Below are 11,472 nucleotides of genomic sequence, written 5' to 3'. Positions count from 1 at the left end.
AAGCTTTTACTTAAGTAGCTCCTGTAAAGCAGATGTTCCCCCAAATAAGAGGGCTGGAGTACCGAGGCCCGCCGGGAAGTCTTGGGGTGCTGCACTGGTTGGGGGGAGCCGCCTGGTCTGTAGTGAAGGGTGCCCGCATTCTGCAGGTGCAGGCATTGTGATCTTGTACTCCGTCGCCTCCTCTCCCTGGCTCACAAGAGGATTGGAATCCCAGCGTTTCAGGGTGTGGGATTTGGTCCCCGAAACAGCTCAAATATATTCCACGCAGCAGACATCAATCTAGCAGGGTGCCCACACCTGGCCCGGGGGAGGGGAAACGGCATCCAGAAGACCCTAGTTTGGGACGCTAGAGGGCCGGTCCGGCTTGGCTTGGTCCGACTGCTTTCTCGTGATTGCTTCTCCAAAACGCCCATCATCCCAGTGTCCTATTTCTATTGGCTCTTCCGTTTGCCACTCGGTTCCGCCGCGCTGACCCCCATTGGCCTCCTCCGGCCGAGCCCCGCCCCACGGGCTGGGCACGGGCACTGGGGCATCGAGGCTTCGGATCCCGGTGCTGGCTCTGAGCTTAAGGGGAGGCGGTGGCAGCTGAGGAGGAGGAGAAGGAGAAAGCAGGAACCGGCCAACAGGAGGCAGCGGCAGCTAAGGGCCGGGGTGATGGTGCAGCTGCCCGAGGTCGGCGCGGAGCTGCCGGGCTGAGGGGCTCCTGGTCCAGGGTCCGCCACCGCCGCGTCGCTCTCGGGGGCGGGCGGGCGGGAAGATGCTGAGCAGGTTGATGAGCGGCAGCAGCAGGAGCCTGGAGCGCGAGTACAGCTGCACCGTGCGGCTGCTGGACGACAGCGAGTACACCTGCACCATTCAGGTCAGCGCAGCCCCGCCCCGCCCCGCCGCTAGGACCCCCACCCCCTCCCCAGACTCGAGCCAACTTGGCCGGCGGCCCTCGCCCGGGGGTCGCCCAGGCTCCAGCGTCGCGCTTTGTCCGTTTCTGGCTGCAACGGACCTCCCCTGTGCAGGGGCGCTTTCGCCAGAGCCCCTTCCTGGGACCCGACACCCGGTACTCAGCGCCACCGCGGAACGAGTTCCCGCGTCCCGCACCCCCAACTCCTCTCCTGCCCTCTAGGGGGGTGAAGGCGCCCGGTCCTGGGTCCTCGAGCTCGCCCGGGTGGGGAGCATCTTCTGAGGGCTTCCGCGGGCTGGGCGGGAGGCTCCTAGCCCGGCCGCCCCGTCGTGGGGCGCAGGCTTTGGCTCTCCCGCGGGGCAAGGACGTCTGGCTGGCGTTTCTTATCTCTCTTTGGTTGGAAGGATAATGGTTTATGTCATAATTTCCCCCCCAGCATTTATGAGTCAGAGCTTTCAGACCGTAGAACTGAACGCGCAGCCCATGCAGAGTGGCCTATTGAAGGGAACCCAGCCCTCTCGGCTTTAAAAATTTAGCCCCCCTCCCACTTTCGATCCCCAAAGCTTATTGTATAGGGTAGTTTTAGGGGGCGTGAGATAATGATTTATCAACAAGTCCTAGCGATTTTGGAGCTGGCTGTGGCCAAGAAGAATCGGTGACTTACAAAACGCCAACAATACCATAATGCTGCACAGCATGTATTTCAGAACCTGGTATTTTTGAAGGGATTTTTACAACCTCTTGCTTATGTTCCTTCACTATTGCTGTGTGGCGCGTCAGGAATAGTAGTCTTTCCCAGGAATGCAATCACAGCCCCCTCTCCTTTATAAAAAAAAGTCAGAAATTGAAAACATTGACAATGCTCCGGTGTTTAGTTCATGAGCTGGGAGGATCCTGCGGTTTTACCGCCCGAAATTGCTCTTTGTGGAGAATTAAATAGAGTTGGACCCGGAGGGGTCTCACCTGATCCCCTTGCCTTTGCAGCATAAAACCAGAGGAGGCTTCTCGGCTCAGATGTGACAGACAAAAACTGTCTGCCCGAGTCCCCCCCTCCTCAGTGTCTCCCTGTCCCCGCCCCCTTATTTATTTATTTTTGCTGACAGTGCTTAATAGCGGAAAATAGCGTTGTGTTCTCGGTAGTGTATAAGAGCAGGTGCTCTTCTGCTGACTCCGTGCTCAGTTCAGCCTTCTCGCCACTTTCTCTTTTCTCCCTCCCTTCACCCCCCAGACTGGTTCTGGGCGTTAAGTGCTGACTCCTGCCAAAGATCCATGAGGGGCAGAGAAAAAACATAAGATCTCTTTTTTAAGGCCACTTAAATACAGACTAAGCAGTTACACAGATGCTAGCCATCAAGTGAAAGGGTTTTTGTAGTTGAATATGATGGAGAGTTGCTATGTATTATTTCCTTACAGAATGAGTGGCATACTACTTTTTGTTTCTATTGTATCATTGTGCCATGTACAGTTTTTTGTTTTTGTTTTGGTGGGATAGGAGAAAACATTGAATTGTCATCTTCACTATGTGAATGCATTGTCAAGAGCTTTTAAAAAGTCTTTATCCTTTTGTTTTAAAATTTAAAGCACTTACACAATAGTATATAAAGAGCAGTGTGAGATTTAAACTTCATGAGTCCTAAGAATACTTTGGGGTATGTGGTGAAATAAAAATTTCAGGGGCAGATCATTAACTTTTGCCAAGGTATAAAGTACAAATGAAACATAATTTTTAATTCAACTTGTTAATGTGTTGTTTAGGATATTGCATCCTCATTTATAAGTGAAATATGTTTGTAATTTCCCTTTATAATAATACATTTTTTCCAATTTTGATACCAGGTATATCCAGATGAAGTAGATTGATTTTGAAGTATTTCTTCTTTTTCTATTGTCTGTAAGATTTGGCATGATCTGCTTTTTGAAATTACCTTCTATTTTTATTTATAAATATTAGTTGTCTATTTTTTGAGACTTTGGAAAAAATAATAAAAAAAAGAAATACAGTTCACATCACCATTCTGCTAGAGATGATTGATAACCTTGTGGTTTTAAGGTATTACACAATAAGGCATCTAGTTATTTTTTCCCAGTTAGTGGAAGCTTTGAGGTTGGTTAGTTGGTGTTAGAACTGTGGGTAGTTTTTATTACTATTGAGAAAAGAATATTTTTAATTTAAAGAGGACTTACTGAATTTGTGCTTGCTATATCCTGCTATGGTTCTATTTTATTTCCTACTGCTCTTATTTTACAATATTGCAATTTAATGTTATGAGAAAATCTAGGCCACTTTAGAAAAATTTAGGTGAGTGTAATATGGCCACACTGTAGTGAGTGTCCATTATCCAGACATGTTAGTGATTGTGCATTGTGATTCTTGTATGGAATTTGAAAAACAGAGGAATTCTAAAGTATATGGGATGTTGTCGTTCTTTGGCACTACTATTGTGAATGGCTTTTGTTTTTATCCACGTGAGGAAATGTAGAAAAAGACAGTATCTTCTATGAAATTAACATTTTTCTTTTGCATTTAGCTTTTGAGTATTTAGAAATTGACCTTTTCTTAAGAAGTTTCCCCCTTTTACATTTCTATAGTGTGTATATGTGTGCATGTGCTCATTTGTCAAACCCTGGGCACACAGCTTTTGAATCAGTATAGAAAGGATCTGAGCTTCTTACTAGGTTAAGCAGTAATCCCAACATTTTAGGTGTTTGCAGTACTGTGTACTATGTATTTTAAATTTTTTTGGTCATAATTTGAACTCCTTTTCCTTAAAGTATTGTATGCTATATTTTTGTTTAAGATTATCTATTTTAGAAAGATTTTAGTGTCTCTTGAGATAATCAAAGACCATTTAGGGTATTGCAGAATCAGAAATGTATTACTGGGTTGGAGTTAATGATGGCTATATTTGGTAAATTTCAGTTGTAGGAAATTCTGTGAAAATATTGGTCTGTCCTTTCATAATGGAGCCATTATACTGATCTGACATTTAAGATGTGATATTAAGGTAATGAAAATGCTTATATTTTCTCAATGAAGGTTACCACAGTTACAGACTGTTCTTTCATTCTTTCTGATATGCAAATATATTTGTAGACCCTGAGAAATGAAAGTATACATGGGAGAGTTGTAGTGTAATTGCTCCCCTGTGAAGAACATTGTTCTTCAGTGCCAGGTTTGAAGGTCATAGCCTCATAAATGCAGATGTGGTCCACTCATCTATTTTTCACTTATCTGTTTTATTTATATTTATTTACCACATTTGTCACCTTTGTTATTTTATCTGGGAGAAAATAGGGAAAGTGAAAAATGAAAAATTTTCATTTTCCTTATCTAATATCTTTGAACTTAGTATACTGAATGAAGTCATTTAGATGCTTAGGCGTATAATGTCCTAAGGAATAGATTTTTTTTTTTTTTTGTAGAGACAGAGTCTCACTGTACCGCCCTCTGGTAGAGTGCCATGGCGTCACACAGCTCACAGCAACCTCTAACTCTTGGGCTTACACGATTCTCTTGCCTCAGCCTCCCTAGCAGCTGGGACTACAGGCGCCCACCAATGCGCCCGGCTCTTTTTTTGTTGCAGTTTGGCCGGGGCCGGGTTTGAACCCACCACCCTCGGTATATGGGGCCGGCGCCCTACTCACTGAGCCACAGGCGCCACCCAGGAATAGATTTTTTAAAAAGACAAGGGTCTTGCTATGTTGCTCAGAGTGGACTCAAACTTCTTAGCTCAGGTGATCCTCCTGTCTCAGCTTCCTGAGTGGCAGGGACTATAGGGCACAGATGTGCCCAGCATCTAAGGAATAAATTTTTAACTATCTCTCAGGTTATAATAGTTTATAAATTGTTAAGAATATATATTTTAGAATTTCCAGTAGAAATATATACTGAAAAAATACATATTTGCATGTCAGAAATATTAATTACCTTTTTGTGATTACTGAAAGGTGAATCTACTCTAGAAATGAATTTGATTTTACTGGGGACACATGAAAATAACTGATTTACCAGATAGTTTAAATTTGTGATTGAGTAAGATCCTATCATAAATAAAATGTGTGTGCTGAGACAGTTCCATAGTGGAATGAATATTTGGATTTGATTGTTGCTCAACCATTTAGTAACTGTAGGGTAAAGGAGGAAGGGAGAGAATAAATGTATTGAACCTTGTGCTTGCCAAGCACACACTATGCATTATCTTATTTATTTCCCAATAGCATTATGGATTGGTTATATATCCATTGTACCAGGTGAAATAAAATAGGATTGTGGGTTGTTAAGAAAGTTGACTATGGGCGGCGCCTGTGGCTCAGTGAGTAGGGCGCCGGTCCCATATGCCGAGGGTGGTGGGTTCAGGCCCAGCCCTGGCCAAACTGCAACAAAAAAATAGCCGCGCGTTGTGGCGGGCGCCTGTAGTCCCAGCTGCTTGGGAGGCTGAGGCAAGAGAATCGCATAAGCCCAAGAGTTAGAGGTTGCTGTGAGCCGTGTGATGCCACGGCACTCTACCCGAGGGCGGTACAGTGAGACTGTCTCTTCAAAAAAAAAAAAAAAAAAAAGAAAGTTGACTATGGAGGTGAATGGCTATGAACTTTAAGCTTCTGTTAAGTACTTTGCTTATGCCTTACTTCAAACATTTGAGAGGTAAGTGGTATTATACCTATTTACCTGTTTTACAGATAAAAAGAACAGGTTCAGGAGGCCAACTTGCTGAAAGTTACTGGGTGCCCATACTCCATTTTAACACTGTTCTTTTTGTCTCTTCATGCCATCTTTGTTTCCTCTCTGCATTCTGACTCCCTAAGTCACTTAACCTCCTTGTGCCTTAATTTTCTCATCTATATAATGGGAATATTAATTTCTTTCACAGTAAAAAGAAAATAACTTGGAAATATTATGAATAATAAAGAGCATCTAAACAGATTAATATACTATACATTGTGCCTTTATTCAAATAAAAAGTAGAATTGGGAAATGTTTTACTGTTTTTTTTCTGAAAGTAAATCAGTTTAAGCCTTAAGTCTCCTTGAAATGATTTCTGATTAGTCTCAATGAAATTGTAAAATCCCAGGTTGGAAGACCTTTATTCTTTATTAGAACTCTTCTTTTATATTCAAGAGTTTACATATACTTCCCTTCTGTTCTACCAAGTCTTTGGATTTACAGGGGCATTCATTGCCTAGGCTGTGATTTGTCTTTCTAAGAACTTTCTGTTTCATATTTGGTAAGCGCAGTCCTTGATTTCATTAATGCAAAAAGGATGTTGTTAGAGAATTAGGATAATTATATTCACAGGGGAAAAAAACACAAAGCTGTTTTATTATCATGAATATTGATTTTTAAAAAAATTTTAATAGGTAATTATGCTGTTTGAGGATCTGTTACTGTAGCCTGTCAATTAAACTCTTAACTCTTGAAACTAAGTAGTTCCAAAATTAGCCTTCTAGGATCCTAAAAGTATTGTTTCTCATTTCTATATTAAATAGTTATTGTGTAAAACTAATGCAAAGCAGCCTTTTTTTTAGAGACAGAATCTCACTTTATCGCCCTTGGTAAAGTGCATCAGAGCTCACAGCAACCTCCAACTCCTGGGCTTAGGCGATTCTCTTGCCTCAGCCTCCCGAGTAGCTGGGACTACAGGCGCCCGCCACGACACCTGGCTATTTTTTTTTTGTTGCAGTTTGGCCCCGGCCTGGTTCGAACCTACCACCCCCAGTATATGGGGCTGGCCCCCTACCCACTGAGCCTCAGGCACCGCCTACAAAGCAGCCTTTTTAATATAGAAGGTGAATTCTAGATACAAAATTATGCTCTCATTGTTTTTCTTTTTGAAATAGTGCCGTCTAAGGAAGTGTCAAGGCATCCAAGAGAAATCTAGAAGCATTCACCACAGCAGATTTTACTCATGGGTATTTGTATGAATTTGCATTCTTTTAAATGCTTGGAATGAATATGCTAGGGGAGGCAATTCAACATAGTGCTCAATAAACAAGCATGTGGCTTTTGAGTCCTGTTACATTGCCTAGAGACTCATTTATCATGTCTGTTCTATCGTTAATATACTTAAAAAAAAGATACTTGGGAAAGCAAAATCAGACAGTCACAACCTAAAAACAAAAAATAGTCATTTTTTTGGTTATACATTTGTAGTGATATATGAACAGGTATGAAAATGTATAACCCAAAATAAGAGGAAGCAAGGCATTAGTTTTAGGAGAGATTTACTAATGATAAATTGCTGTATTAAAGTATGAGATTACTTTAAAAACTTTATTTTTATGGTAGATTATACTTTAGAATTTATGAAGAATGGAGTTAGAGAAAGTTGTAGGATGAACCTTAAGAATTATAGTACCTGGTTCAGTGCCTTACATAGTTATAGTCCCATAAATGTTAATTTGATTGTGTTAAATGATTACTGTGGTAACTAAAACACTTTAAAATTTCTTATTCCTGAAAACAGTAAACATTTTCTAACAATTATATAAGCCTTCTTATAGTTTCCATACATCCCATTACAAACCATTTTGCTGCAATCCCTCTTCCTGTGAGAAGTACAGTATACAATGTGGTTTTTATAAGTCCCTGATAACTTTCTGAAATTATCCTTTGTTGAATTAGTGGAGCCCCAGTCTTCATAGCTCCTACGACTTTTTGGTTTGTCTCAGGATTTCAAGTCTTTCAGGCTTCCCCCCCACTCCCATCTCTGCAGGTTTAGGGGGCTTAGATCAAATGAACAGTGTGTAGTGTGGGGCTTTATAGAGCATTAGAAGTCTTACAGAATTAGGATTTTGAGTACAGGGATCACAGTAGCCACAGAAATCTCCTTCACCCTTTTTTCCCTATGTCAATATTGTATAAAACAGGATGCAGACCTCCTCTTAGCCTCATTTTCTAACTTCTTGATCCAAGAGTAAGTGAACTGTGCTTCTCAGCCTGCTTCTAGTTATATCTATTTTAAGCTGAATTTATCTTTAATATTCTCATTTATACCGTTCTGACTCTGCAGACCTTGTTTCGTGGAGCAGCCTCTTGTGGTTGTTCTTCCCTCAGGTGCACCTAGCCAAGGCTTAAAGTGCAGATGAGAATATCATGGAAGATTGGCAGCAACCTTATAGCTGCTGTTTCTCACCTGTGTGTTGCTCAGGGTGGCAGGTGCTGTTCTCCTGGTGGGTTTCCTGGCCTTGACCCTTGAATATTTTTTTTATGCAGCTGATGGTACTAGAGTCTCTCCATTCCTATGTTGCAGACTGAATGGTATTTCCCCTAAGAGCAAAACACCAAGTCATGTCTGTCTTAGCAATTGAAGGAAGTCTTCCATTCCTTTAAGATTCTCTAGAGCAGGGTGGCACCTGTGGCCCGGTGAGTAGGGCACCGGCCCCATATGCCGAGGATGGCGGGTTCAAACCCAGCCCTGGCCAAACTGCAACAAAAAAATAGCCGGGCGTTGTGGCGGGCGCCCATAGTCCCAGCTACTGGGGAGGCTGAGGCAGGAGAATCGCCTAAGCCCAGGAGTTGGAGGTTGCTGTGAGTCGTGTGACGCCACAGCACTGTACCGAGGGCAATAAAGTGAAACTCTGTCTCTACCAAAAAAAAAAAAAAAAAAAAAAAAAAGATTCTCTAGTGCAGTGGTTCTCAAACTTCCTAATGCCCCGTCCCTTTAATACAGTTCCTGTGTGTCACGACCCACTGGTTGAGAACTGCTCTAGACCCTGGTGACCAATCTAACTCTTTGAACTTTTTTTTTTTAATAGAGACAGAGTGCCATTTTATTGCCCTCAGTAGAGTGCTGTGGTGTCACACAGCTCACAGCAAACTCCAGCTCCTGGGCTTAGGCGATTCTCTTGCCTCGGCCTCCCAAGTACCTGGGACTAGAGGTACCCGCCACAACGCCCGGCTGTTTTTTTGATGCAATTCTGCTGGGGCTGGGTTTGAACCCACCACCCTTGGTATATGGGGCCGGTGCCCTACTCAATGAGACACAGGTGCTGCCCAACTCTCTGAGCTTTTATAAACATATTTTTTTGCTTTAAATTGTTTTATTGGACTTCTTCAGATAAAACCTGCTAGTTGTACAAGATAAAGTGAAAACTATCTACTTGACACATAAGTGCCCTTAAATTTCTAGGTGATTTTTTTCTCCACTATGACTACAGCTGCTCACATAGGTTAATGCAGGAAAGAAGTTCCTAGAGTCTGCTCAGCACCAGCTGGAGGACATCCTTTGTGACACAAAATCCTCAACAACCAGGGAGAAGGGGCATGGCTTTCCACTGGTCACAGCCTGAAGGTCAGTAGTAGAAACCATTATGTAGGCATCACGGCCAAGTTCCCATGGGAGAAGGTTCCAAACTTTAGGCATTTGGCCATGAGGTTAGTGCAGAATCTGTGAAGGATCATTGCCCCTGGCTGAGCTTCCAGAACTCTCCTTATTTATTGAAGAACAATATGCTGATAGACGTCTTAAAACTGCACTATAGTGCTGCCATGGATTAGAAGCTTGGGAAGAAACTAAGTAGAGTCTGGGGTGACTCCATCCAAGCTCCCCTGACTTCAGATAGGTCAGTTCGAAGCAGTGGCGTCAGGTAGACATCAGAAACTGCTCTTCAAAGGTTGTTCACCCAGCAGTGCTTCCCCCCCCCGTGGCTCCAGGGAACCTGTGTATACCAACGGTTGTGCAGAGATGACACGGGACTGCCAGTTCCCCTTGCTCAGCAGCAGGGCTTGCAACAGGTGCCAAGCAGACACCAGGAAACCCTTACCCATGGCTAACGAGCCCACCACCCAAAGAGACATTCATAAATATTTTAAATGTAAGTAGAGTCAAAGAGAGACCAGGGAGAGTAGAGGGTCTAAGTGTACATACTTCCAACCTCCAGTGTCTCTGGAGAAATTTCCTTCTCAGAAAAATTTAAATTATAGACCTCTTGCCTTTCAAAGCCACTGTGTGATTCTCATTATTTTTGTCAATTATTTTGACCAAGATAGGCTTCTGTATTGGTCTTTCATCAGTTGCAATTGCTGTATTATTTCGAAGGATAACATAACTTCTGTGCTCTTTCCAACTTTCTTGTATCATGTCCTAGATTTGGAAGACAGGAAATTGTAAAGCCCCTTAGGTTCAAATTCTCCAGGCTTTTGCATGCTGCCATCAGACAAAACACAAACTTGTGTGAATAAAGTTCTCGGAAGAGATCCTTCCTTGCCATGCGCGTAAAGGCACAATAATTGGGCCACATGCTTGGCAACCACTGAGTTTGTGTACAATAGCTCTATTCAGACGTCTACAGAAAACACCCCTTTGACAGTGATTGTAGCTTTCATTTCCCCCTCCTCTACTTCTGACTCCTTGAATTACCATGACCTCATCTGCTGATTCATCTTTAGAGGTACTCTGGACCACTCCAGAAATGCTGTAGGATTCATTTCTGTGCATTGAAGATCATTTCAAAGCTTCACACACCAGCCACTGCCCACCAAGGGAAAGCTCAGTACCAAACTATTCTCATGCCTCCTTTGAATCATCTTACTATGTTGCAACTTAGGGACGTCTTTAGAAATTGTGAACCCAGTTAAAAGCATGGAAAATAGAGTAGGGAATTGATTGCAGCAGTGGTTCCTAAAGCATAGCACCTGAGGGCATCATCAGTATCACCTGGGTGCTTGTTAGAAATGCATATTCTTGCCCCCACCCCAGACCTAGCACATCAGAAACTCAGTGGATGGAGTTCAGCAGTCTGTTTTAACAAGCCTTCTAAGTGATTCCTGTGTGTGCTGAGGTTTGGGAATACTACTGGGTTATAGAGATATTTGGTGGTAAAATAGACAAATCTTGATTGGACAGAAAAGGTGACGGAGAAGGGATGAATGAATCTCAAATTCTAACTTTTGATTTACTTCTGAATGGCCTTAACTAATTCTTGTCTCTTGCACCACAAATGCTAGGTTTTTTTTTTTTATAGATATGTATGGCTATCTTCAAGTAAAATTCTACAACGGGTCATTATACTAATTCAATGCTGTTGTATTTATTGGTTAGTATTATTTTTCTCCCCTCCCCTGACCTAAAAACAATGATTATTTTAATTTTGTATATTGTTTCTCAAACACATTTTTCTTTACAACTTAAAGCACTGGGGGAAAAGGAAGAGCAAAGGCTCTTGTCCAGAGATCGTAATCTGAGACTGTGATAAGGTGCATCAGTGCAAATTTGGGATGGAGCTCAGGAGATGGGAAGGGAAGAGACTTCAAAATTCATAAGTATTGTCAAAGGAGGTGAGATTTGAACCAGATTGTAAAAGATTGTCAAAAGCAGAAAGCAAGCTGTGCGGATGGGTAAGGAACATTCCAGGTTGAGATAACAGCAGACTACTTCTGGGAAGAAAAGCCAAACATATAAAATCTTTAGTTTTCCCCTTAGGGTGTTTATCTTATTTTGGTACAGTTGAGTCAAACAACAGAAATCTACTTGCTTAGGGGAAGTTACTGTCAATAAATTTCAGTCATACTTGATACATTGAGAGGAATCAGCCCAAACTAAAAATGAAGACATAAAGCTGGTGTTGAATAAAATCTAAAA

At 42.5% G+C, this 11,472-nt stretch overlaps 1 protein-coding gene across 4 annotated transcripts in view; it reads left to right on the top strand.

Annotated features, from left to right (window-relative positions):
- Positions 1–543: 543 nt before the first annotated feature.
- FRMD5 (FERM domain containing 5) overlaps positions 544–11,472 on the top strand; it is a 368,456-nt gene continuing 357,527 nt past the window's right edge. For all 4 annotated transcript variants that reach the window (XM_053595092.1, XM_053595090.1, XM_053595093.1 and 1 more), the window contains exon 1: positions 544–859. In XM_053595092.1, coding sequence (XP_053451067.1) covers positions 758–859 — 102 coding nt within the window. In that variant the 5' untranslated portion in view covers positions 544–757. The remainder of the gene's footprint in view (positions 860–11,472) is intronic.

This window comes from Nycticebus coucang, chromosome 6 (genome assembly GCF_027406575.1).
Source record: "Nycticebus coucang isolate mNycCou1 chromosome 6, mNycCou1.pri, whole genome shotgun sequence".
Taxonomy (NCBI): Eukaryota; Metazoa; Chordata; class Mammalia; order Primates; family Lorisidae; genus Nycticebus; species Nycticebus coucang.
Note: the sequence above shows the minus strand (reverse complement) of the source record. Positions and strands in the feature narration are given on the sequence as shown.